This window comes from Pelophylax lessonae (genome assembly GCF_965119305.1).
Source record: "Pelophylax lessonae genome assembly, chromosome: 3".
In the NCBI taxonomy this organism is placed as follows: Eukaryota; Metazoa; Chordata; class Amphibia; order Anura; family Ranidae; genus Pelophylax; species Pelophylax lessonae.
In genome coordinates this window covers 313,948,506-313,976,199 of record NC_138770.1, presented here as the reverse complement: position 1 = coordinate 313,976,199, position 27,694 = coordinate 313,948,506, and the positions used below count along the sequence as shown (strand labels likewise).

Genomic DNA, 27,694 nt, shown 5'->3' with positions numbered 1-27,694 from the left:
GGACAGGGACAGAGTGGCGCTTGCAGAGATCGCCGCCTGCTCTGATTCCTCCTGCCTCCCCATTGGCTGCAGCCAAGCACCAATGAGGAGGTTGACAAGTGTACCATGGGACATTTAGTCCCGGAAGACTATGGGGAGAGAGACTGGAGCAGCACACTGTGAGCCAGGGGACAGAGAGGCTGTGAGGATACCCCCTGCAGTGCCAGTTGCGGGCCTTGCCGTGGGCAACCAAGAGTGAGTGGTCATCTGTTCGGAGGAAGTGTTGCGCTGTGGGATTGGTGAGAGGCCCTTGCGGTTATTATCTGTGGCTGTTATTAATTGCAGTGTTGGCACTTTGGAAAAAAATAAGTTGATTTTGCATTGCAGATTGGGCACTCGGGCTCAAAAAGGTTTGCCATCACTGCCTTAGGTTGAATTGTAAACCTTCAAAAATAAACTTCAGTCTGGCTCAACTAGTACAGTTTCTGGGTTACCAGATAAGTTCAGTAGAGCCAAGAATCTTCCTCCTTTTTGATGTCGGGGGGGGGGGGGGGGCGGCAGCCCGGCCCACCCCACCCCGATAAAAATATGGTACAAGGAGTTTGGTCCCGAGTTGAGGCATAGAAGTCCTCAAACTGGAGATGTAAATGCAGTCACCTTAGCATTGGTGGCCTTCTCTTCAAACCTCAAGGGGTTCCATGTGCAGATTTTGTTAGACAACACCGCTGCTGTGGCTTACTTGACAAACAGGGGCTTGGAAAGCAAGGCCCTTTTGCTGTCAACAAAAATCCTGGAGTGGGCAGAAAGTCGCTTACTTTCGTTATCAGCGGTCCATCTCAAAGGAATGGCAGATTTTTTGAGCAAATGGCAAATTCAGGAAGTAGAGTGGAGCTTGAATCCAGAAAACTTTGCATTGATCCCGGTGGGGGCGTCTACAGATGGACCTGTTTTCATCAAGAGAACACACAGCTCCCTCAATTCTTTTCTCTTAACCGAGGCAATGGTTTTCTGGAAATAGATGCTTTAGCGCATCCTTGGTACTTTTACCTGGGTTATGCTTTTCCCCCTTTTCAGCTAATTCCGTTGGTATTGAGGAAGATACAAAAAGAAAGCCTTTTGGTAATTCTGATTACTCCATTCTGGCCAAAGAGAGCCTGGTTCTGCGCCATTCTGCAAAATGGCAGTCAAACCATTCTGGCAGCTTTTCTCTCAAACAAGATCTACTACTTCAAGGCCCAGTATGTCACCCGGATGTAGCCAGACTAAGCCTCACTGCCTGGTATCTGAGGAGCAGTTATTAAAGGATTGTCAGAACCTCTAGCAACCACTTTGCTTTCTAGTAGGAAAATGTAACTAGAGCTATTTACGCTAAGGTTTGGAAAGTCTACAGTGCCTGGTGTCATTCAACAAATTGAACCTTGGAAGATATTGTATCAGTTTTGGAATTCTTACAGAATGGTGCAGACAAAGGTCTGGCAGAGTTAGTACTCTAAAGGTGCAAGTGGCTGCCTCACGAGGTTCCTAGAGAGACCAATTTCTTCAGAAGCATTGATCGCAAGATTTTTTAGGCCACTTTCTCATTCCAGACCAGCTCCTGCTAAACATTTTCCTAAGAGAGATTTGTCAGTGGTTCTACAAGCCTTTACAAAAGAGCCTTTTAAACCTTTAGAATTATTTGAGGAATCTTACCCGCAAGATGGTATTTTTAGTTGCGAGCACATCCGCAATAAGAATCCGTGAACTGCAGGTGCTATCAGTTAAGGAGCCTTTCCTGTCCATCTACCCAGATAGGATTATACTTTAAAACAGATCTGGGGTTTTTGCCAAAGGTAGTGTCAGTTAAAAACCGGTCTCAGGATATTATCCTGCCAACAATATCCTGCCAACTTTTTGTTCCAACCCTTCGGTGAATAAGTAGAGACTCTTTCACAATCTAGATGTAAGAACAGTTCTATTACGTTACCTGGAGGTAACAAGTGACAAGTGACTTTAGGTCTTAGGACTCAACAAAAAGGGCCACAAGGCATCTAAAGGGTCAATTGCTAGGTGGCTTAAATCAGCTATTTTGGAGGCTTACTCCCAGATAGAATTGTCTCTCCCGCTGGGACTTCAAGCACACTCTTCTAGAGCTCTTGCCACTACATGGGCAGAAAAAGCTGGTGCCACCCCAGATCAAATTTGTAAGGCGGCTACGTGGTCAAGTTATTTAAGGTTTGTCCATCATTACAGACTGGACCTTCTTTCAGCAGGTGATCAGGCATTTGGCAGAAAGTCCTTTAGGCTGTTGTCCCTCCCTAGTTGGTAAGTCTCATTTATCCACTCAGGTGCTGTCCTGAAAGACTTTAAGGGAAAATCCAAGTTAGACTTACCGGTAACTTATAACTTGTTTTCCAGGAGTCTTTCAGGACAGCAGCGCCCATGTTTTTTGCTGTTATTAACCATATTATGATTGTGTTTAAGCCTGGGCCAATGTACTCTACTACAGCTGATGAGCTGTGGGAAGAAGCCTCCTTTTTAAAGTTTGGTGGAAGCGGTGTTTCCTGTTGGCAAATGGAAGGAGCCACTCCCTCAGGCACTGTCCTGAAAGACTCCTGGAAAACAAGTTACCTGTAAGTCTAACTTGGATTTTCCCGTATCCTCCCCATGTCAGCCTACCTTGGGTGAGCTCTGCGCTCTCAAAACCCCTCCAGGACCACCTTTTTCCTAACTAATAAAAGGCAGCTGTCAGCCAGTGTTCAAAATATCCCACCTCGCGACAGAAAATAGGGAGGGAATCCCTGGCTGACATGGGGAGGATCCAGGAAAGGAAAATTACGGTAATTATGGAGAAAAATTTTCCGTATTCCTTGACCTCCCCATGTCAGCCTACCATGGGATGTACAAGCAATAATCTGAAGGGAGGGAAATAACCCTATAAGAAAAAAAAACACAAAGCCCAGAATTTAATGCTGCTAAATGTACTTAATGGCCAACAGCTGCTGTTATAACTGTAGAACCAAAAACCTCCGTAGGCAGCAGAGGCACATTCACCCTGTAATGATGGATGAAGGTGTAGGACACGCTCCAGCTTGCTGCTCTGCACACTACTTCAGGTGACATTTAAGCATATGCCACCCAGGATGCTGCCATACCCCTAGTTGAATGTGCCTTGACTTCCGAGGATGGAGGAAGACCCAGTGATTTGTATGCAATTGAATGGTTTTGACAATTCAAGAGGAGACTTTCCTTTATGGTACAGTCAAACCCCTTTTTGGACTTATTGGGAAGACAAAAAAGCCTGTCTTGTCTTCGGAACACCTTAGTCAGCTCCAGCTTCCTCCATTTATCTTCTGCTCCATCAACCGGAAAAGCTGTGAATACTGACTCCTAGTTCATGTGAAATTTATGTGAAATGAGGTCGCCACTTTTGGAAGGAAACAATGGACCTGGCGGGAACCAAAGAGAGATCGAATGTATGAGATTCTGGCTCCACCTCTCTCTCTCTCTCCATATCTGAGTTGACACGTACGTAGCCAATTCCGAATCACCTGATGCTGAAGACAGTGTGGGGCGAGCTGATTTCCTTGAAATGCTCCTCAACCCTTTGTTAGCTGCCTTAATATAAGACTTCACCTGCCTTGCATCTGCCGCATTGTCTCGAGCCGCTTCTCCGAAGCAAGAGGTGCATAACAGCTTTCCTGGCAGGGCTGGGCTTGGGCTGAGCAAGCCACAAAGGCTTTTTCTTCCACCTGAATTGGCGAAGAGGCCCTGGAAGACTAAGAGGATTTACTGTTTTTGTGCCCAGATTTGCGCTTCTTGGAGGCTTTTTGATGCCGTAAACTCTCTTCGCTCGCATCCGAGCGACTACAGTGAGGTTCAGAGGGGTGATTATCCTGTTCCAGGCAACTTTGCAACCTGTCATGTCTTGCCCCTTTTTACTCTTCTGAGCTTGGGGCGTTGACTTGGGACTTGGAACCTCTTTGTGGGCATTTATCCCACTGTAGGCTCTTCCCTCTGAAAAAAAGACAGAAGGTTCTCTTTTTAAAATTTAAAATAAAAAAAATGCAAAACCTTACCTTTCAAGTCTTCAGTGCTAAAGGCAGGCAGATTCACCAAGGACACCTGCAATTGCCTAACAAGGCATCGGGCCTCCCACAGTAAGGAAAGCCAAGCTTGGTTACCAAACAGGGAAACACACAGGCTTTCCTGGGCAGAGCAGCAGAATTTCTGGCATGAAGTCCTGAAGCCAGTGGGGAACGTGGTCAGTGGTGAGACAGCAGGGAAGCTGAGGCCAGAAAGACTGTCTCTAGAAGAGCGGAGAACCACGAATCAGTGGTGAGCGACCCGGTGGTTGCCAGGCAACCCACGAGCTGACCGAACAGCCCCGCCTCTGTGACATCACCCGCCCTACTGGCTGCCTCCATCAGAGTCCGCAGGTGCCAGCCAGGACAGTGTAACAGGGAGCTTCCACAGCTCTAATCCTTGGAAAACAGTAGTTTATACTGTCGGCCAACATATCTGTCTATAAAAATGCAGTCATTTATACTGCGTCACTGCAAGTCCCAGCACCAAGGGAACCCACCACCTTGGGAGATTTACAGCTCATAAAGGGGGAGTTTTCTGCCTTGGAAGAGGCTGAACCTGAGGAGGGTGATGGAAAAAAAATACCCAAAGGCTATCTCTTCTTTTGATTCTTTCATTCCTATTTAAAAAAAATTAAATAAATAAAGGCGTCCAGGGTGAGGACAAAAAAAAAAAAACACTGGCTCAGGCAGATGGCCGCCCTTTATTGGCTGGCTGGGAAAAAGGTGGTCCTGGAGGGGTCAGAGAGGGCAGAGCTGACCCATGGTAGGCTGATATGGGGAGGTCCAGAAAAATCTTTTTTCTCTATCCAGTCCAAGAAAAACATAAATAATTTTATGTATGCTAATTTTGGTTTGGCACTGCTTTTATCGGCAATCCTAGATACTGCAGCATTTTATTGGTGTTTTTTTTTTTTTTATATTCATTCAAATGGTGTCAAATAACTTTGTTCAATTTGCATGCATCAAGTATTCGTGTAAATTGTTGTACTGAATACCAGTCTGCTTTTTACTTTAGGATGCTGTGAGGAATTCTGTGTGTCATACGGCTACTGTAATAGCAAATTCTTTTATGCATTGTGGCACCACCAGCGACCAGTTCCTCAGGTAAGTTCACCACTAGTCTGTCTTTAAAATGGTTTTGTCAGGTCTTGCCTACAGGATGAATTTAAAACGCGTCATGCCTTCTTTTCTGGGTTCTGTATGCAAGTGCAAAATGTCAGCTAGAAAGAGAGACTAATGCTAGCTTCAGGGTGTGCAGGTCCTTTTTTTTTTATTTATGCATTTGTTTTTATTTATTTTTTTTAAGGACAATCATGGAGCTTAGTGTGAAATGTGCTTTAACTAAAGCCTGACAGGTACTCTTTAGGCTCCTGCTTTATAACGTAAAGTCATTTACTCGATATTTAAATCCAGGTCTTGTCCACAAAATGAGGTCATTGATCATTGTTGATTACTCTTTCAGTTCCTGTCAAGTTATGGATAGCTCTAAAGAATTCCTTAGTTGTTACTATCATTTAAGCCAGATCTATTTAACTGTACACTTATTTCAGTCATTCGGACAAATGTCCGCATTACTGAATCATGTTTCTTTTTGTAAATGGTTTCTTGGCATTAATAAATTGCTTCTGAGTCATGTGACTTACAGCCTAGACCAGGATAACTTGGTCTGTGGCTACTAGGAGCATTGTTTTTGTGTCGTTCAAGGCTGTGTCATGTGTTTTTTTATTCTGGTCAGATGGGTTGATTTACTAAAACTGGAAAGTGCAAAATCTGGTTCCTATGCAGAGCTGCAACAATAGTCTTCCAGGTTGTTTAGTCAAAGCTTAATTGAACAAGCTGAAGTTAAAAGCTGATTGGTTTACTAAATCAACCCTAAATTGTCTAGTAGACTTGCAGTCAGCTGAAGATATGCTTCACTCAGTTGGCAGCAAAGCCTGCATATGTAATGGACAAATATGTCTGCCCCATGTACAGATAGAATTACAAATCATACGTAGAAAAAAATGTTTGAAACAATAAAACACATGGATTTTACATGTTTTGTATTAAGCTGATCCTTCACATATATAATGAGATGTTCAATGTTGAGGTTTACATGCGTGTTAAATTGCACCTTTTGGTAGTGGAAGATAAGTTTCTGCGAGAGGCAGCTATTCGGGCACTTTTTCAGGCCCGTTTACTGATCCTGAGACACTGGATAGCGCAGGAGCCACCTACATATAGGATGTGCCTGGAACAGATGGCTTCTACTTTACGTATGGAGAAGGTTATCTACCAGCATAGGGGGGTGCCTCAGAAATTTTCTAAGGTATTGGGGTGTGTGGCTGAACAGCCCGGGCATGGCCCCTGATGATCTTATTCTGGAACGTTTGTTAATGTAATCTCTTGAGAGACTTATATGCTCAATCTTGACTCGGGTGAGTGGGGTGGGGGAGCTTCCGGCACTTTATATTTTACAATGTTTTGTGTTTATCGCACTGTACTTAACCGTGATAACCTTGGGGGGAATGTGGCATGGTGTGGATTGTGTATTGTTTATGGTTTGAAGCTGCCATCCGACAGTTTTTCTTTCTGATTATAATGGTGTGAACTTTTTTCTCAATAAAGCTTTTCTTGATTTAAAAAAAAAATTGCACATTTTGCTTAAATTAACATTTTCTTTGACAGAGATAATTTAGAATGGTTAGCAAGAGCCACAAATTGGGCAAAATTCACAGCAACAGCTAGTCTGGGAGTTATTCACAAGGTAAGCAGTCTTTAGCCTTTAGTCATTCAGTAATGCTACTTGGTGTATGCATAATATTAGCTTCTACTCATCATTTTTGTTATCCTTAGGGACATGAAAAAGAGGCACTACAGCTTATGGCTACTTATTTGCCGAAGGACACATCACCTGGTTCGGCATACCAGGAAGGGGGAGGCTTATATGCTTTGGGACTTATTCATGCCAATCATGGAGGTGACATAATAGACTATCTACTCAACCAATTGAAGAATGCAAGCAATGATGTAAGTGTTTCTGACTTGTACCTGAATATTGGCAAAGAATGACCGGCATTCTCCTTTTTTGAAAGCAATATTTTGGTAGAGAACTCTAATTTAATTTAAAGGTGCTCTTGTCAATGTAAATTAAGTTTTTAAAAGCATAGATATAGGGATGCAGTTTTTTTTTTTCTCTCTCTAATTTAAGCTTACCGTACAGCTGCTCACACCACTGCTTAAGATTATGTTGTTGCTGATACTATTGTATTCCAGCATTGTTAGTTCCTGAGTCTGATAATCTACAGTTGATGTGTTCTCAGCCTGTTATGGTTTCTTCAGTGTCAGTGTTCAGTGCTGGCCATAAATAAATAGTTTTATTTTCTTTCAGCAAAAAAACTGATTCAATCATTCAGGCAAATAAGGAATCCCCCCCTGCTGGGACATTGTATTCTGAGAGCAGGACTCTCTGCTATCAGAATAAACTGATTAGTGGTTGCAGCCACTGATCAACAAAGGTTTCCAACATTCTTGTTCGACAAAAGCTGCATCTATTTAAAAAAAAAAATAAAATATGCACCTTGTTTAGTGTCATGTTAAAAAAAAAAAAAAAAAAAAACACTGCTGCGTCTGGGTCTATACATAGCTGCCAATTTTACACATGTAAATGCAAAAAAATGTGTTTTTATGCATTCATATGTAAAGAAAACAGACTGTGATGTGCTATCCTGTGCATATAATAAAAAAAAAAAAACCTCAATCACCAGTGTTATCAATACCATGAATCATTCATATACCTATGTGATAAAGTCCAGAAAACTATATCAATGTCTATCGGAGGATTTACATATGTGACCAAAAAGTGTTATTCTTGTTGCTCCTTGTCACCACTTAAGTGTTCTACCACCAGGATGGGGACACACAAACTGCTTACCAGAGAAAAATACTCCTGTTACAGAAGTCAAACAGCACTCGTACAATGCCACAGCCTCTGTAGTGTGTAGGTGCCTCCAGTAGCTTGAAGGCTCGATAAATGTCATAAGAACAGCTGCAGACATACAGAGAAAAACACAGGGCCACCCTAGTATAGCAATATCTCACACAATTTATTGATGAAAGAAAAGGTACTCAGACATACAGGCATGTATCACAAACACTGCTTCGGCAAGCAGATTAGGGGATGGCGCCGTTGGCGCCACCCTATACTTTTCGTCATAATGGATGTCATTTTGAGGCTGGTGACCCACTTTTTCCTTTTCATAAATAAATTGAAGTTTGCGGTATTGCTCTATGGTGGCCCTGTTCCCCCCCCCCCCCCCCCCTTCTGTATGTCCACTGCTGCTCTTATGACATTTGTTGAGACTTCAAGCTACAGGAGGCAACTAGATTCACTCTCCAGAGGAGGAGTCTTTTTTTCTGGTAAACAGGTTGTCCCCTTCCTGGTGGTGGAACCCTGAAGTGGTGCTAAAGAGCAAAAATAATACATTTTAGTCACGTATATGAAATTTCTGTAATGGACATTTAACCACTTCAATACAGGGAACTTTTACCCCCCCCCCCTTCCTGGCCAGGCCAATTTTCAGCTTTCAGCGCTATCGCACTTTGAATGCAATCGCGCAGTCATGCAACACTGTACCCATATGAAATTTCCATAATTTTTTTTTTTTACACAAATAGAGATTTCTGTTGGAGGTATTTAATCACCACTGGGTTTTTTTATTTTTTGCTAAATAAACAAAAAAGGGCAAAAAATTTGGAAATTTTTTTTTTTTTTTTTTTTTTCCGTTCCTGTTATAAAATTGCAAATAAATAATCTTTCTTTATCATTTCTGGCCAAATTGTATTCTGCTACATTTCTTTGGTAAAAATAACCCAAATCAGTGTAAAATATTTAGTTATAGCGTCTACAAATTATGATTGAGATATATATATATATATATGAGAGATCTCAATCCTGATAACCCGTCTAATTTCTTGAGGCTTTAAAGCGCCAAGACAGTACAAATACCCCCCAAGACTACCTTTTTGGGAAGTAGTTTTTTTTAACATACTGTGACTAGAGCAATAGTGTTCTCTTAGTAACACTTTACCACTCTTGGGGGGGTTGATCAGGATTTTTCTTTTTTCACATACTTTACTTGCTTATAGCAGTGACCCTCACTGCTATAACCAAATGTTTTTACTGAATCAGTGTAGACAATTTGTAGACACTGTGTGTTGTGTTTAGCTGTAATTGGTCACAGCTAATCACATGATACAAATGGGCTGTGATTGGTCCTGTCTGTACCATGTGACCAATCACAGTTAGCAACACAATTGTAATCAATAAATGGCATGAAAGGAAGCCATTTGTTTACAACTGACACGTGGTCGGCTGTCATTGGTCACAGCGATCACATGACACTGGCAGCTGGCCAGTATAGTGATCAGTCAACCGCCGTGTCCGGTGGATGCAGCAGGTGACAGTTCGTGCCGGAGTGCGACTCGTTCTTAGTCAGCCATCATATAACATCATAGAATGATAGGGTTCCCACCCGTCCCTCATTTTACAATACAAACAAGTGCCCACTTATGCATGTATTTGCAAATGTATGCAGAATAAACCCCTGTTAATGCATATTGTTACAGGTCAGTTCAGTTGGTCATTGGTTAGTTGGTAAGTTTGAGCTTGGAAATCTTTTTGTATTTTTTTAACATACGTCATTTTACAATGACGCGGGCAGGAAGCAGGCAATGTATTTTCTGGACTTTATTACATGGTTATTTTGAATGATTCACAATATTAATAACATTGTTGAAACTAAAATTTTTAATGAAGTTTTCATTTTAATCAATGCACATGATGGATGGGTGCAGCCCTTGGGACCTCTCGCTCCATCCCAACGCTGTGCAGCCCTTGGGACCTCTCGCTCCACCCCAGTGTGCAGTTTTGGAATATTTATCTTAAGCTAAACTAATACGTGTTGTGTGGGGTTGGTGTGTATTCTTGTATCACTAGGAAAACATTTCCTTTTTTTTTTTTTTTTTTTTTTTTTTAAGTACCGTTAAAAGGTTTCTTATCTTTCACTACACACTTTTGTTTTTTTTTTTTTTGTTTTTTTTTTTGCAGATTGTCCGGCATGGTGGTTGTCTAGGGTTGGGTTTGGCAGCAATGGGCACTGCGCGCCAAGATGTCTATGATCTTCTCAAAACAAACTTGTACCAGGATGATGCTGTGACAGGTGAGAGAAGGGCCCTGCTTTTTTTTTGGTATTTCAATGTTTGTGCAGTTATCCTACTTAGTACTTGCTGTTTGCTACATTTTGAAAAGAAAAAAAAAAAAGACACTAGTAAGAATGTGTGAATTAACTTTGCTTTTGTTTGGCTACTAGGGGAGGCTGCAGGCTTAGCGCTTGGCTTGGTGATGCTTGGGTCTAAGAATGCGCAGGCCATTGAAGACATGGTTGGATATGCCCAGGAGACACAACATGAAAAAATCCTGCGGGGGCTGGCTGTAGGCATTGCCCTGGTTATGTATGGCCGTATGGAGGAGGCTGATGCTCTGATTGAGAGTCTTTGCCGGGACAAGGTAAGAAAGATGAAAGAACGCAATCTTCAGTTTAACCAAAGTGTGTTGTGTTTTTGTCTTTAAAGTAGTAGTAAACCTTCATTTATTAAAATGCCTTTCTTAAAAAATGTAATTTGTTGCATTATTTTTTTTTCAAAATACTATACTTGAATAGGTAAAATAATAGTGCTTAATGTGCTATGGCTTAAAAAAAACAAAACTTTCTTGGGACTTTCTTGGGACTTGTTTTCCCTAAACATCCTTCTCGAGTTTTTGGCTTGTGCTTATTCCTGTAGAATTTATAGGGCATGTCTGTTTTACCTCCCTGCAGCAGACATCTCTGGTTTTAGCAAGCGCACTATGAAGCAATTTCTGGCAGCATCCATTTAAGTGTGAGCTGAGGAAAGCAAAATAAATAGTAAAGTTCAATCCCAATGCAAAAACACAAGCTTTGAAATGATTGTGCAAAACCTTTCACAACTTGCTGTGCAACCTGTATTGCAGAGCTGAGATTCATAGGGGTGTGTGTGTGTGTCTGATTCACAAAAAAATTGTTCTTTTATCTTCTGTTTTTCTTCCTAGGACCCAATCTTGCGTCGCTCTGGCATGTACACCGTGGCTATGGCATATTGTGGATCAGGAAATAATAAAGCTATTCGTCGCTTGCTCCATGTTGCTGTAAGTGTGTTCCATAGAAAATAAGATTACTGTTACATGAATGCAGTCTAGCCCATTTCTTTCCTTTTAAAGGTGGGCTGGCTATGTGAATCCGAATGAATCCCTTTGTTTACAAAATTAAATTTAGGTCCTGTACGCAGGATTGCTGATGTGCCAATCCCAATGCATCGCAATGTTAAAAATTGAAATGTCACTTGTGGCGATTCGTTACGTTTTCTTTAGTGATGCGTCCTTGCAGTGCGGTCATTTGCATTGCAAATCGCTTTGCTGAAAAAAAGTAGTGCATGCACTATTTTATTCCCAGGATGGAGTCAACTGACTCCATTGAAAAGACTTAATTTCCCTATTTTTATTTTGTAATTGTGCTGGGCAAAACTGCCCACCACAGCACAAAATAAATGGTGTAAACAGGCTGTCAGAATTGAAATTATGCCAGCACTTTGGACTGCAGAAAATTTACTTGTTTGCTGTATAGCTTTAAGGGTCACCTCTGACATGTTTTACGATGAAACACACTTTTTTGCTTTTTGGCAAAAAGCTTTTCAGCGAGAAACATTTCATATGTGACCCCATTCATTTAACAAGAAAAGTTGCTGCTGCCCGTGATAAGTCACTGACTTTAAGTTGTATGCATATCTTCCTATAAACCCTTTTTTTGAGTATCGTGGGCACCTTTTCTTTCTTCTGAAGTCCTTGGCAGCTTTTATAGTATATGTTGAAGAAAATGAAGACAAAGTATTTGTTTGGAAACCAGTTGAGTCCGATTACATTTGCCATTACTTCTTAACTGAAGGAATTTTCCAGATTGCTAATAAAAGTAGGAAACTTAAATACAGCAGTCTCTTATCAGAAAGCCATTGTTCCAGTACTTGAATTCATGCTCTACTCATTGGGTCGTTCTTATTTACTGGAAATTTAAAGGAAAAGAAAGTCCTGGTTTTCCAGTTACAATTACTGGATATATGCTGGTAGTACTAAGAGTTAGAATTAATGGTTATATGTCAGATCTACTCTGAATTACCATCTGTTTTAAAATATTAAAACATTATAATTTTAGATAAATGAATAATGCAATTTTTAATCATGATCACCATGTTTGACTTGGCCATCGTTGCCAAGAATTTTTGTGTATGGCTGAGCTCCTTCCTGCATCTCATTTAGAATGAAGAGAATCAGAACACTGTGAAATATAATGGATGAATGTGTGCAATGTGCATATGAAAATATTAAGCTCTGTATGTGTGGAAGGCCTTCTTGAGGAACCTCTGTACTGTTAAATGCAGTGAAGAAGTTTCGGATGTTGAAACATTCCAGAGATTGTCAGCTTAAGTGTTCTAGGTAGATCTGAGGATAAGTGATTAATGTCCGTTTATAGTATGGTAAAACTACACATTTTTATTTTTTTTACTTCATTTTGGTTTTCTTTTAATTCCAGGTCAGTGATGTAAATGATGATGTAAGGAGGGCAGCTGTGGAGTCTCTTGGCTTCATTCTGTTCAGGTCAGTGATTTCTCCATTTCTTCATTCGACAGTATCCTGTTAGTCACCTCTTTGCCCATCTGGCAGAATCATTTTGTATTGCAAATTCTTAAGTGTAACACTTTTGTATATGTAGTGATATAAAAACAGGGGTTTTGTTTTTTAAAAAAATGATACTGAGAACAAATTGTTTTGTTGCCCTTAGTGACCAATCACATTTTTCTTTTGGGGGAAATGATGCATATAATCTAATTGGTCATTAGAGATAAATTATTTTGCTCCTGTTTCACTTGTTTTATAAATGGTCTCCTATACCAGTCCTCAAATCTTAGTGTTTTTTTGACTCCATATAAAAGTACCTTTTTATCCTACTGATTTCTGTAAGGGTGTAATGGCAAAACATGGAAATGTTTGCATTCAAGTATTGTTTTATGAGAGAATCAGTCCTTAATATAACTCAAAATGTCAGACTTCAATTTTGGGATTGGAGATTCTGCCACAGACCTCACACATGAGCCACCTCGTTTCCTTCTCTTACCACCCCAGTGGCCTGCTCAGGGATGGCATTATCGGGTTCCTCTGCACTGTCCCCAACATTATCTGTGTAATACCTCTTCTCCCTTGTAGAAGAGGGCTAATGGCAGCAGCCGCCCCTACACCACAGGAGATTAATCCTTTGGCTCCTAAACTGGAGCTAAAGTTACTGCTGATGGTATTGCAGTACCGTCCATTTAGGGGCTGATGTTGGAACCCGCCCCCTGGTGCATGTGGTCAATTTCTGATATGAGAAATTACCAGCCATGTTTAGTTGAATTCTGCCTCTGGTCACTTTAGACATCCAGCAGTCTGCATATATTAGGAGACCTCAGGACTGGTGCTAGTACATGCCCTTGTCTGGAGCCTCCTGACATCCTCCTCTCTGACTCCACTACTCTGTCCTGCATGGGAGTGGATGAGCCAACCTGAACAAATGAACCCAACCATGCCATATTAATACTGCTCCTGGCACCCTTCCCCTCCCCAACTTGCTTTTTCTAGTTTATCTTTCAAATGACCCTGATTTTGAAAACACCACAGTTTCAGGTATCTGAGACTATTTATGATCACAGAATTGTCCTTTGTTTTGCTTGTTGAACTAAATGCAATAAATTAAACCAGTGACACTCTTCTATCAAACTGGGAATGATGTAAAAACTGCATATTCTACCAAGGTTTGTACATTTTTCACAAAGTAAAAAAAAAAAAAAAATTGCAAAACCCTATACATTGTGTGGAAATAGTAATGAAACTTTTTTTTTTTTTTTTTTTTTTTTGAGAGAGAGAAAGGCGAGTGTACTTTACCATTTTTATGTGGAGTTCATGCAGGTATTCTGTTTGGTGTGGAGTTGCAAGCAGCAGTTATGCTGTGAATGCTTAGAGAGTGCGTACCGCCTGGAACAAGCTCCGTATTGACTGAACTTGCTGACGGGAAGCTAGTGTTTATACAGCCGGTGACAGCTCTCCTGGGATGAGATACAGGCAGGGCTTGGAATCGTATACAGCCAGTCTTGTTAATGGTGCATTTAGGCAACATATAACCCTTTAACTGCCAGTTATGGGGTTGTGGATGGAATTTTATTTTTTAATATTGTAAGCTGGGCAGGCGTAATATTGTAAGCTGATAGGAGCAGTGGTAAACTATATACAAAACAGACAGGGACGCAAAGATTCAGAGCAGATTAAGCAGCTTTGTCCAGCACTTTTAATCACCAAGGCAGCAAATAACCACAGTTAAATGAAGAAGGCTTCTTTTAGCAAAATCCATAACTTTTATAACAAAACATCTGCCTGCCTAAATTACTAACAGAGTACTCCCTGATATGTTCCTCAAAGCAGGCAGCACATGTACCTTTTTTAGTGTTCTGTCATCCTTTTCATATAGCATCAGGCATTCAGAAAAGAGACTGCGAGAGCCTGCTGCTGAGTGAAAAGGCTGACTGCTGTCAGAACAAAAAAAGGTAAGGGAGCATTGCTTTAAATGTGCAGTGTCCTTTCCTTGTATATTATTTCTTCATAAGTGGATGCTTTGCACCCGCTGGATATATATTACTATCCCAGTATATAAAATATCCAAGCTGTATGCCACATACACCACACAAACCACGCACCACACCCACACACGATCAGATCTATCGGTTTCCTGTCTTTAGAGCTAGTTTGTGTTTTAAGCAGAACTAACTTTTTTTTTTTCTATGAAAACCTTTTCAAATTGCAGGTTAAGAATAGTCTACACTTGCATACTTGCACAACTATATATTTTGTGGCTTTTCCAGAAGGTCTCCCAACTGCTGTGCAGACACATTGCTGGACCTGATATTCTTTGGGACCTCTTGGCTTCAGCTATGCTTATTGAACAGTCCAGAGGTCATAGTCTTTTTTAACACTTCCCTATGGGTATCTCATTGAGCTCCCATATTTGCATGAGGGACAGACACCATATCTGTACAGAATAATGTGGCTCTTCCCAGTCGTTCCCTATGTTCTCTGTTTTCATTTGTTTACAGCTGCACTTTTTATATTAATGCAGAACTACACTGTTCCTGAGCACCAAAAACACCATTTAATTCATTTTTGTTGTTCAAAGCAAACTCTTGCCATCCCTCCACGTCTCCTTGCTTTTATTTTGCTGAGAAATCATTTTGAAAATCATGTCCCTAGCATTTCTGGCTACAGTCATCTTGGTTAAGCGCAGGTTATTCATGTAGCATTTATATGAATCCATCTGCCCTTAGCGCAGGCATACAGGCAGGAGGGTGTGCTTAGATCCACAAATCAGTCCTTCCTTCCTGATTTTTCGGAAAGGCTCTTGGGATGTATAACCTCATTTGCTTAGGCGTGAAAACCAGGAAATAACTGACATTGTATTACGCTACATATCTAATACATATTTCTGTCCATGTTATCTAATGATGGCTTCATGTTTATTTTGGCTAGATGTATGTTCATCTATGAACTAGAGAAACCTTTTTTAACCAAGGAGTCCAGACACACTGGGGTGCCCTCAGGTTTCTTCAGGTGTGCCTTTACAAAATGCCTAAAAATTGCCCAAAAATTAACTGCTTTATGCACCAGTTTTTTCTGAGTAAAAGGAAATCTGTGCAAATCAAAGCTTCCATATAAGAAATGCAGAGGTTGCTATTGCTGATGAAAACTTTTGAAATTGCAAGTTGCTTGTTATCTAAACCCAGTGAGATGAACACTTTGGGGGAATTATTAAGTGTTTGAGAACTAGGTTCTATCTCAACTAGTGGTGTTTCTCATAGCAACCAATCACACAGCTTAAAAAAAATGAAAGCCTAGTATCGGATTGGCATAAACTCGGATTGACTGCTTAAATGCATTGATTTAGTAGCTGATCGGCTGCACTCCAGTTGGGACAATGTTGGTGCAAAGTTTGTCTCAGAAACTTTTTATTAATTCCCCCGACTTGATCCGCTGACCTGGAACAAGTATGCCGATCAAATGTTTTGACTTCAAAGAACAGCAGATATTTAGACAGCCAAAGCTTATACGATACTTCAGTAAGAATCTGGCCAGTAATACAGTAAGTTCCCCAAGAACATATATTAACGTGAATACATGTTACATTATTAGAACAGTTCTTCCTATTTAATACGAATTCCTGGAAAGTCAAATGTAACTTTGTGACTTGGCCATAACCTAGAATAATCTGTTATCTGTATTCATCTCTGTGTTAGGGTCCTATTAACCACTTGACTTCTGGAAGATTTACCCCCCCCCCCCCCCTTTATAACCAGGCCATTTTTTGGGATATGGCACTGTTAGTTTAAGTGACAATTGCGTGGTCGTGCGGCGCTGAACTCTAACTAAAATTTATGTCCTTTTTCCCCACAAATAGGGCTTTATTTTCGTTCTATTTGATCACCTCTGTGGGATTTTTTTTTTTTTTTTTGGCGCTATAAACAAAAAAAATGACTGGAAATTTTAGAAAAAAAAAAAAACAATCTGATATATACCAAATTTCTGCATCAATTTAGACCAATGTGTATCTGCTACATACTTTTGGTTAAAAAAAATCCCAATAAGGGTATATTGATTGGTTTGTGCAAAAGTTATAGCTTCTACAAACTGTGGGATTTTTTTTTTTTTTTTTAATAGTAGGGGAAGGCATGGATCAGTGCCCGTGAAATCCATGCCTTCTGTACTGACAGAACGGTGATCTGACCAGTTTACGTAAGTGGACCACAGTTCTCCCTCTGTACCAAAGCATCGGCGGGTGCCGGCAGACATCAAGTCCGCCATATCCACTGATCATCTCCTGCTGTGAATAATCAGTGAAAGCAGGCCGCCACTGTGTGCGCCCCATGTCCAAAAGTGCAGAATCAGGTATTGGGTACGTAATCCTATTCAGCAGAGCCTCCCTGCTGCTGTATATGTAAGTTATACTGTTGGAAAGAGTTTAATAAGCATATAACTAAATGCTTAAGTTTGACTAAAATCTTTGTCCCATAAAACCACTTCTGGACCGGGAAGGATTTACCCCCTTAATGACCAGGCCATTTTTTGCTATACGGCACTGCATTACTTTAACTGACAATTACGTGGTCGTGCGAAGCTGTACCCAAATAAAGTTAATGTCCTTTTTTCCCCACAAATAGCGCTTTCTTTTGGTGGTATTTGATCACTTGTGTGTGTGTTTTTTTTTTTTTTTTTTCTTTTTGCGCTATAAACAAAGTGACAATTCTGGAAAAAAAAACAATATTACTTTCTGCTAAATAAAAAAAATGTAAAAATCAAATTTTTTCATAATTTTAGGCCAATTTGTATTCTGCCACATATTTTTAGCAAAAAAAAATATCCCAATAAGTGTATATTGATTGCAAAAGTTTATTGTGTCTACAAACTAGGGGAAAGATTTACAGTATCCCTTTATTTTTTTTATTTTACTAGTAATGGCAGGGATCAGCAATTTTTAGCAGGACTGCGACATTGCGGTGGACAGATGGGACACCTATCTGATATTTTTGACACTTTTGGGGGGCTCAGTGACTACTACAGTAATCAGTGCTAAAAATATGCTATGTTACTGTACTGACACTGGCAAAGAAGGGGTTAACACCAGGGACAATCAAAGGGTTAAATGTGTCCCTAGGGGGTGCTTTCTAACGGGGGGGGGGTGGACTTTCTGTATGAACACAGAGACCTGTGTTCCTAAATAAGAGGAACACAGGATCCCTCTGTTCATTACTCACAGAACAGCGGTCTGCCGTGTTCATAACACCTTTCTGTCTTCACGGGGAGCGATCGCGGGGGCCCGCGGCAATCTCGGCTGCCGGACCTGCTGATCGCCTTCTCCTGTGGCGAATAATCACACGACCCCACTAGCGGTCCCGCGAAGTGATGTACAGTTAAGTTGTTTTGCGGGACAGAGCCTACCTGCCGCAGTAAAAATGTGGTGGTTAATCTTTGAGCTCCTTAAAGTGAACCTGTCACTTTGACCATGCGGTTCCAACTATACTTTTTTTTTTTTTTTTTCTGCCCAATTAAACCTTCAATTTAAATGGGCTTAATACATTCTGGGTGCATAAAGACAAAATTGTGTGCGTATTCATTTAAATTTCTTAAGCTGCTACAGCCTAGGTAGAAAAGCAAGGGACCCTTGCGCTCTGCGACAAAGAAGTGATCTCTCTGGGGAGGTCAGACCAATAGCTCTGAAACCAGCAGTGCTCTTGCCCCGGACTTAAAGTAGATGTAAACCTGATTCATGAAATTTTACCGGGGCACTAGTGTTGTGTAACAGAATCAAGAAGCAAAATGCGTGTTTAAAAATCTTGCTAAGCTTTTCAACCAAAAAGGAGCAGGAGCTTCTTTTGGGTGACAAACATGCATAGGGCAGCCCATTGAAGTGAATGTAAATCACGCTTTTAGAGTCCCAGGCGGGAATGCTTGTTCCCACAACGCAAGCTCTGAACAAGGCATAAACAATCGTGCTTGGGTCTGGTGATTTGCTACTCAGCAGCTTTACACTGTAGTGGGAGAAGATCAAGTGTTCCCTGGCCAATAGGTTTGTGGAAGAGCACCTTATTTGTGCAGGTGGTTGTCTACAAAGAGAACCTATTACTTTGGCCTGATTCCAGATACAGAAAGTAATAAAATCTGCCTGAAGTTGTAATTTTTAGAAACTCTGTGATATTTAAAAAGGTGTTTCAAGTGTATTGTACAGGCATCTACAGTATATGTGCAGCAGCCTACCACCTCTCCTATTGACCCATTGTTTTGATCTCTAAAGCCGGTATACACGGCCCGAATGGCATGAGACATTTGCCGGTTTAAAAAAAAAAAGTCCGACAATTTGGCCCGTGTGTATGTTGGTCTGTCCGACTGCGGCTGGCTTCTGTCGGACGTTCATGCTGGAAAACCAGCAGCCAACCGTCTCCCGATCAGCACCCTCAGCCAATGGCAGAGAAAGCTAATAGGAGTGTTTTGGGGGGTGTCTCCATGTCAGAACACAACAGTTCAGCGTGGAGGATCGCTGTACTTGGCATAGTGCGTACAGCGGCTCAGACCAGAGCTGACTGTTTTGTTTTTCGATCAACCTAGAAAAAAACTCTGTGTGAACCAGGCTTTACTGTCCCAGTAAGAATAATGCATTGGAAGCAGTGTGCAAGTCGGGACACCACCAGGAATTACTGAAGTGTTGTCTGTCAGGACATCTCAGAGTTAGGGCATATCAACAGGGCTTGGGTGCTGATGAAGGCATATTATTTTTTATATATTTTTTTTTTTTTTTTCTGAATTGGTAAACCACAGACTGCCCTTTGAATAGGGTAGTGACGACCACAGAGAAAATGTTCATATAGTTGAATGAATTTCAGGGTAAGTGCCGGTTCACACTTCGCGTTTGCGGAGATCGCATGTAATTCGGAGCGCACTGCTCCTAATTACATGCGATCTGATGTGCGGATGCAAGTTCAGCCATACACGTTGTATGGCTGAATTCGCACTGTATCCGCACCAAACACGCACATGAGGCTTTTTTTGAGCCGCAGTAGAATCAGATCACATAGTGGTTCACACTTGTGCGATCGGATTCTGTGCGTACTTGCAGAGCGCACTGCGATATGCGATCGCAACTGGGGGTGTGGTTAACTTTTAATTGACACCCCCTGCGTATCGCATATGGCAGTGTGAACTGCCAGATGTGCAGATGCGATGCGGGAACACGCTGCATATTCGCAGCGTTACCGCATCGCACAAGTGTGAACCGGCACTAAATTTATAGGGAGCTACTGATTTGATTCATTTAGATTGGAAAATAAACAATGAAAGATTATCTTCTACAGAAATAAATGTATTGCTAAAAGAAGCCATATCCATAGGATGGGCACAAATCTATGTTCATTTTATACTTTGCTAGTGTAAAAATGTATTATTGTTCCCAATCATCAGAAATGAGTAAGAGGCCTTTGTTGAGAATTTGATTGACACAAAGGTAATGACTAAGTGCTAACTTTTGCGCGAAACGTGTCTCTCTGTCCTCTGCGCCATTTGTCAACCACTGGTCATATGAAGCTTCAATAAAAAGGATTATTGGATGTGCAGCCGCCCAGAATCATTTTTGCTTTGTTACACGGCATGCGAGCTGGGCTAGCACCTGACTAGTGTGTGTGGGGATTAAATTGAGACTCGCTCACCTGGAGTGGCTTTTTTTTGTTTCCTTCTGGATCAATACAAACCTTTTTGTCTTTTTTGAAATTAGCTAGTGTAAGACATATTCATTATTTTTATTCCAAACTTTTAGATAGTTGTAAGGTGCCATTGTTGAGGAGAAATCCAAAAGACCAAAACTAAACTGGTTTTAACAGAGGTGGGTATAGACTCCTGTTAGAGGATGTTTCATTTTGCAGTTTCACGTTGGCTTTTGATTTGCGTTGATTTGCATCCTCAGAAACAATCACTTTGGATCTATGCCCTAATTCACCAGAAGCCAAGAATCTTTGGGTTAGAATAGTTATGTGAAAATGTATATTTTTAAAAATGTACAAAATTCACTTTTGTATAGAGGACATTGAACTGAGGTGATTCATTCCATTACATTGTCATTGTAAATCTTAACACTGCAGCCTGCATTCCAGAAATATTGTGGTTTGTGCTCGTTTATTGCCCTGCTGAATTTTTTTTACAAGGTCTTTAGTGTATAAAGGGGCTCAAGCAAGTGCATTTATAACTTCTGTTCTGATTTTGATATGTGGGGAGAGGTCAGTCTGTCTTCAACATTTGCCTGAACACCCAGCAGATGGTGCTATCATGTCATTAGGACATTGCCAGCAAAGGGCAGCTCTGATTGATCACTCTTCTCAGTCCTACATATACAGAAATAAATTCCACACGTACTTTGTACAGTATTCAGCCTTATGTACAGATCCCTTGGCATTGCTGCTGACAGCTATTTGCCACCCGTGTATAGTGATGAGCAACCTTCTCCTTCACACCATATTTAATATTCCGGAGCCAACTTCTAAATATTGAAATGTATGATATACTAGTAAACATTATGGCTGCATTTACTGATCTTCATAGTTATCCTTTAGCAACGAATTGGTGTGAAATTTTAGTAAAAGGCAAACTCTGGGAACAACAAAGGAAACCAGTCCTAAGAGATGGGCTGCTATTGTTCTCCTTCTCTAAATGCAAGTTGTTAAGTTGTTACTTCAGAGGTTTGAGTAGGTGACCTAATTCAAGTATGCTGATCAGGAATTTGAATTCTTCTCAGTTTTCTTGCTCCATGCTTGGTCAGTTTTAAAGAACTGCTTACTAAGCACTGCTGATCTACTACAGTCTCTTTGCAGCCACTTCTGTTTACATGCATTCATTCTATTGACATCCACATGTCATTACGTAGGGATTACTTCCCAACAGTGACAATGACAAGTCCTTCCTGCAAATTGGAAAGAGCCCCTTTATAGGCTCCACTGGAAGTGCCAGGTCACGAAGTGACAATACAGGACAGCAGTGGATGACAGTGACGGAGCTTGTCATCCTATAGGAGGACGTACCTGAACAAGGACCTTTGTGGCAGGATAATTGGTTCTTATTTTAAAGTGATTCTAAAGCTAAAAACGGTTTTTACCTTAATGCACTCCTTGCATTAAGGTAAAACATGTTTTTATATTTCTCTGTCCTCCCCCTTCACAATATGTAGGGAAAGAGAGGGGAGAAGAGATCCAGAGCTGTGCACAGCTGCATCTCCTCTCCCCTCTCTTCACACAGGCACTTGAACAGCAGCAGAAGCCATTGGCTGCTGCCATCGATCAAATGCAGTGTGAAGGAAGTGGGGGGGGAAGTTTTTTAATAAAAAAAAAAAAAAAAATATATATATATATATAAATAAAATATATTTTAGTCATTGCAGTGTTTTAATGAAACTTCTAAATAAAAAAAAATATGAAAATAACTTCTGAAATTACGTTTAACACGTCAAATATTGACTACCATTTTGGATATCTTTATACGTACTTTAAACAATTGAACATGGCAAAGGGGCTTGCTGCTCCTTTGTGATGGTATCATGGGATGGTACCAACTCCCCAAAGAAAAAGAAAATAAAAAGCAACATATTTACCTCTAGTGCTACTGAACTTGTGTAAGAATGTAACTTTAAGTGCTATGGAGAGATTCATCAACCAGGTTGAAAGCTGGTTATACATATTTAGTCTAGATAGGACATCTGATGACCATTCATCGAGTGTCGCATTAGCCTGGCGCACAATCATTCTTTTATAAATCAAGTGACTGACTAGGGAATGTTGTCAAATGGATGTTGGCAAATGTGAGAAGGCTGAGTCTCCCCCCAAAACTCCTTTGTTGATATCTACATTTTTAAAGCCAGAACATTGACATGATAGAAGACTAATATGTTAAGGAGATTAGCAATGGCAGCCTACATATTTCCTATATTAACTGTATATTCAACCAGGCAGTTTTTAGGAAATTCCCTCTGGTTCTGGTATTATCAGCAAAAACTGTAGGAAATGTGAAAAAGTTAGCAATGTGACTGTGTTCTCAAATATCTTTGCTTCAGCTCTTTTCAATGTACACATACATAGCACTGATCCGATAACAAAAATAACACTCACACAAAATGAACTTCTTTGGCAATAGTGAGCCTAATTTACTTATCTGCTTCTGTCTGTACAGAGGTTATGTTGATGCATTTGGTTTTTCAGTGTGGATGTACGAGAGGAAGCAATGGAGCCACTGGCCTAATTGGAAGCAGTTAGTGGTGTAATGATCGTAAGCTGGCGGTGCCAGCTCCATGAGTCACCGAATGTCAACCGTGTGCAGTCATTTGGGGCCAGCTGGTTTAGTGTTGGAGAAATAACAGAGACCGCTGACAAATTTAATTCCTGTAGTGTCCGGGAAAGGAGACTGTATGCTACAGGCCACCAAGGCGTTAAAGGAATTGCGCATGTTGAGGAGCACTTGTGGGTTGTATTTACTGGCTAGAAGGACCTGGGTAAGATCAGCATTACAACAGTTTTTGTTCGTTTTAGTTAAAGCTGTTTAAAGGCAAACTCTGTTTTGGCAACATTTTTTGTGTTACACCCATATTTAGGGTGTAACATGTTGCTAAGTGATTGTAACCTTTGGTTCATATTTAATATATTTAATATTTAACTGCTCTGTGCAATGGTTTTGCACAGAGCAGGCCTGATCCTCCCCTTCTCTGGTCCCCTGTCAGCCCTCCTGGCTTTCTGCCCATTAAGTGACTTTCTATTGGGGCACTAGTGCGTGCTCTGTCCAGAACAAGCTCTCTGTGTCCAAAAGACACACACACAGTGTGGCTCGATCCCACCCCCTTCTACCTCCGTACTGGCTGTGATTGGCTCCCGTTACTGTGTCTGAACCAATGAATAGGGAGACAGCCTGGATCGAGATCGGTCTTAGGTAAGTAATTAAGGGGGACTGGGGAGGGGGAGCTGCATACTGCAGGTATTTTTACCTTAATGCATAGAATTCAATAACCTTCTGGCTTTAGAATCACTTTAATAAAATAAACATGTGCAGAGATGAACAACAAATGTACAATTGGATTGTGTGGCAGTATTTGCATGTGAATGTGCATGTGATCCAAGGACCTATTTAGCTGCTCGTACACTTATGTTCCATGCATTTAATGTGTTCTCAGTTTGCTGCGTGAATTGATAATTCAGATGTTTTTTGTATGCCTCCTGTTCCTATATGGTGTACCACTGAATGCACTTTTCAAACATTTAATTAAATCAAGGCAAAAAATGTTATTGGCCTTCTAAGCAATGAAACGCTCCTGTGTAATGCTTATTGATGTAGTACCCAAAGAATGTATGAAGATAATGCATAGAGTAGTTGAAGTGTAGCAGTTTGTTTTTCTATATACTACATTTAATCAGTCAGGTTTTTTTTTTTTTTTGTTTTTTCTATAATTTCTCCATGTTTTTTTGATCATTGTAAGATCTTGAAGAGGTGTCACTTTATGAAGTGTCCTAGATGCATGTCAATTAATGCATTCAGTTATTTGCACCAGAACTGCACTTGCAGAAGTTTGGGAACATATGACAAAACCAGTGCTGGTGTTTGACCACCTCTGTTCGCAAATCTGGCTATGTATTTATTTCTGACAAAAGGCAAAAGATGTGCAAGAGCTCTAACACGGTAACAAATGCAGAAGGAAGATGTGTATAAAATGCACCCTTACCTTCTGTAAGCTACTCCATTTTAAATGGGTAACTTAAATTGTATGATGTATTCTATGTAAAGTTTGATTATATATTTGGGTAACTTAAATTGTATGATGTATTCTATGTAAAGTTTGATTATATATTTTATATTTTAATCTAGTGTACACATAACTCCATTCATAATAAACGTCATTTAGGTTTACTGTAAATAAGTCGTAGAGGGTGCTGTTTGAAGACAGACTTGCTGTTTTTTTGCTGCAGGCCAATCTATTTTCCAGGAGCAGCTCTTCCAAAGAACAGAATGGATTCTGAGCCAGTAGGCCGTATTGTTGGAAGGAGAACTTCTCAATCTGTTGGCTAGTTTACAGAGGCTTTTGGGACAACTGAAATGTTTACTGAAAATGCAGTTATTCTATTAGGTGTATATTATAAAGATATAAAAGGGGAACCTCAGTCAACATTGTTGTTGGAAGGAGGAAGGAATTCAACCATCTGTGGATTTTTATTACTGATTTTGTTCCATTTGGGGAGACTTCCCAGTGGGGCACAGATGGCAATACAGTATCTTTTTTTTTTTTTCTTTTTAGGCATGTGTGAAGAAATGCTGTAAAATAATGTTTTTAAAATTTATATATGTAATATAAACTATATTATCTATATTTTAATAGTCTTTTATCAATTTACAAAATGCAAACTGAGCAAACAGAAGAAAAATCGAAATTGAATCAAAATTTGAGGTGGTTACTCTTTGGCTTCAAATCCACATAATTTCTTCTAGGTACACAGTGCTTATGCACACAGTTTTTGAAGGCACTCAGCAGGTAGGTTGTTCAAAGCATCTTGGAGATTTTCTATGGATGTAGACTGCATCAAATCCTTCTGTCTCTTCATGTAATCCCAGACAGACTCGATGTTAGGATCAAGGGTCTGTGGGGGCCAAATCATCACTTCCAGAAATCCTTGTTCTTTACTCCGATAGTTTTTCAATGACCGTAGCATTTGTGTGGATTCGTTGTGCTGCTGCAGTCTGGCCGGAAGTGGTTTTCATGTAAGAATTGCTGTCAAAAAACCATACCTCCAATGTGGAAATAAGGATAAGCGGATAAGCGACTCAACTATGCACCAAAACATAGGAACTAGGGTGCAGAAAGTTGGCAGCAGGTCCTCTGGACTGATGAGTCAAAATTTTTAAGTATTTGGGAGGCAGGTTTTTTGCAAGGGGTTAGAGAGTGGTACAATAATGTAGGTAATAAAGCAACGGTGGAGCAAATTTGGGTCTGCATTTCTGCAGATGGAGTTGGAGATTTGGTCATAATCAATGGTGTCCGTAATGCTGAGAAATACAGGCAGCTACTTGTTTATGCCATACATCAGCAAGGTGTCTGATTGGCCCCAAATATATTCTGCAGCAGAACAAAAACCCCAAACATACAGCCAGATGTCATTGAAGTGATTGTAAACGATCACCTTGTAAAACCACTCATTCAATTTCAATTCAATTGAAATAAAAGGAAAACGTTTGTGTATAGATATTAAAAAAAGAAAAACAATGTAAAATACATGACCCACTGATCTTACCAGTGAAAGGCTGTACGGGGGGGGGGGGGGGCGCACGCGTGTCAGGTAGGGCTGGGCGATAAAACGATACCGATAGGTATCGCGATAGTCCCGTGCTCGATAGCAATAAAAGGCTTAGAACGATAAAACGAAAAATCCGCTCCGACGGGTTTAAGCTTTAAAAATGGCACCGCCCGTCGCATAAATGGCACGCGCCGCCGCTCTGGAGAGGCCGGGAATAGCCGAAATTACACGAGCGGTGGCGGCGCGTGCGCAATGACGTGTCGGCGCCGGGCGGCGCCATTTTTAAAATGAAGGCGCCTCTGGAACAGGTAAGTGAAACAGCTTCACTACCTGCCATTATGCAGGGCTGCGGGCACACTACAAGGGATGCAGTGCTGCGGGCATGGTCCACATGTACCATGCCCACAGCACTGCATCTCCTGTAGTATGCCCACAACCCCGGATCCTCCTGCACCATGCCAGTACCCTGCATTCTCCTGCACCATGCCAGTACCCTGCATTCTCCTGCACCATGCCAGTACCCTGCATTCTCCTGCACCATGCCAGTCACCCTGCATTCTCCTGCACCATGCCAGTCACCCTGCATTCTCCTGCACCATGCCAGTCACCCTGCATTCTCCTGCACCATGCCAGTCGCCCTGCATTCTCCTGCACCATGCCAGTCGCCCTGCATTCTCCTGCACCATGCCAGTCTCCCTGCATTCTCCTGCACCATGCCAGTCACCCTGCATTCTCCTGCACCATGCCAGTACCCTGCATTCTCCTGTACCATGCCCGCCGCCCTGCATTCTCACCCTAGGGTACTTATTTTAAATGGGTAATAAAAAATATCAATAATTATCGATATCGACCGATGTGAAACACTGATATCGTGATACAGTTTTCAGCCATATCGCCCAGCCCTAGTGTCAGGTCATTGGAGGAGAGCAGCCAGAGTTCTGAGCACAGCTAGATAACTGACCCCTCGGTGAGCTCTCCTGCCTAGTGTAGCTATTTTTTACAGGAAAGCAGAGGGAATAGCAGGAACACCAGGGATTTCACAAAGGAAGCAATACAAAGCGAACAGGGTACTTTGTCATACAAGTACATGGTACAGCAGGCACATATCAGGAATTTAAAATACTGGGGTAACAAAAACTTTAAGAATTATCTGCAGCGTAAAAAAGAACAAAGAGTCTTTGAAGTGATGGTTTGGCCCCCACAGAGCCCTGATCTCAACATCATGAAGTCTGTCTGGGATGACATGAAAAGACAGAAGGATTTGAGGCAGCCTACATTCACAGAAGATCTGTGGTTAGTCCTCCAAGATGTTTAGAACAACCTACCTGCCGAGTTCCTTCAAAAACTGTGCACAAGCACTGTGTATACCTTGAAAAATTGATTCTGTTTTGAAGGCAAAGAGTGGCCACACCAAATATTGATTTATTTTTATATTCTCTTCTGTTCATTTACTTTTTTTTCCATTTTGTTGGTACAAATAAGCTAGTAACACTTCTATTTCTGAAAGCCTTCTAAATTTATAGCATTTTTTCATACCTGCCTAAAATGTTTGCATAGTACTGTATATCAAATAATATAATTGTCATACAAAACAAAATGGAGGCACATACAAATTCCAGTATTTACTTTTCTACACCCAGCCACAGGGTCCCTAGTTGTATTCACGTCTG

General features: G+C 40.9%; 1 protein-coding gene across 1 annotated transcript in view; it reads left to right on the top strand.

The window, feature by feature from the left end:
* The window catches only part of PSMD1 (proteasome 26S subunit, non-ATPase 1), a 140,825-nt gene that overhangs the window by 39,621 nt on the left and 73,510 nt on the right, over positions 1 to 27,694 (top strand). The window contains exons 10-16 of the mRNA XM_082251678.1: positions 5,059 to 5,147; positions 6,711 to 6,789; positions 6,879 to 7,052; positions 10,132 to 10,243; positions 10,394 to 10,590; positions 11,152 to 11,247; positions 12,683 to 12,747. Of these exons, the coding sequence (XP_082107804.1) occupies positions 5,059 to 5,147; positions 6,711 to 6,789; positions 6,879 to 7,052; positions 10,132 to 10,243; positions 10,394 to 10,590; positions 11,152 to 11,247; positions 12,683 to 12,747 (812 nt within the window). The remainder of the gene's footprint in view (positions 1 to 5,058; positions 5,148 to 6,710; positions 6,790 to 6,878; positions 7,053 to 10,131; positions 10,244 to 10,393; positions 10,591 to 11,151; positions 11,248 to 12,682; positions 12,748 to 27,694) is intronic.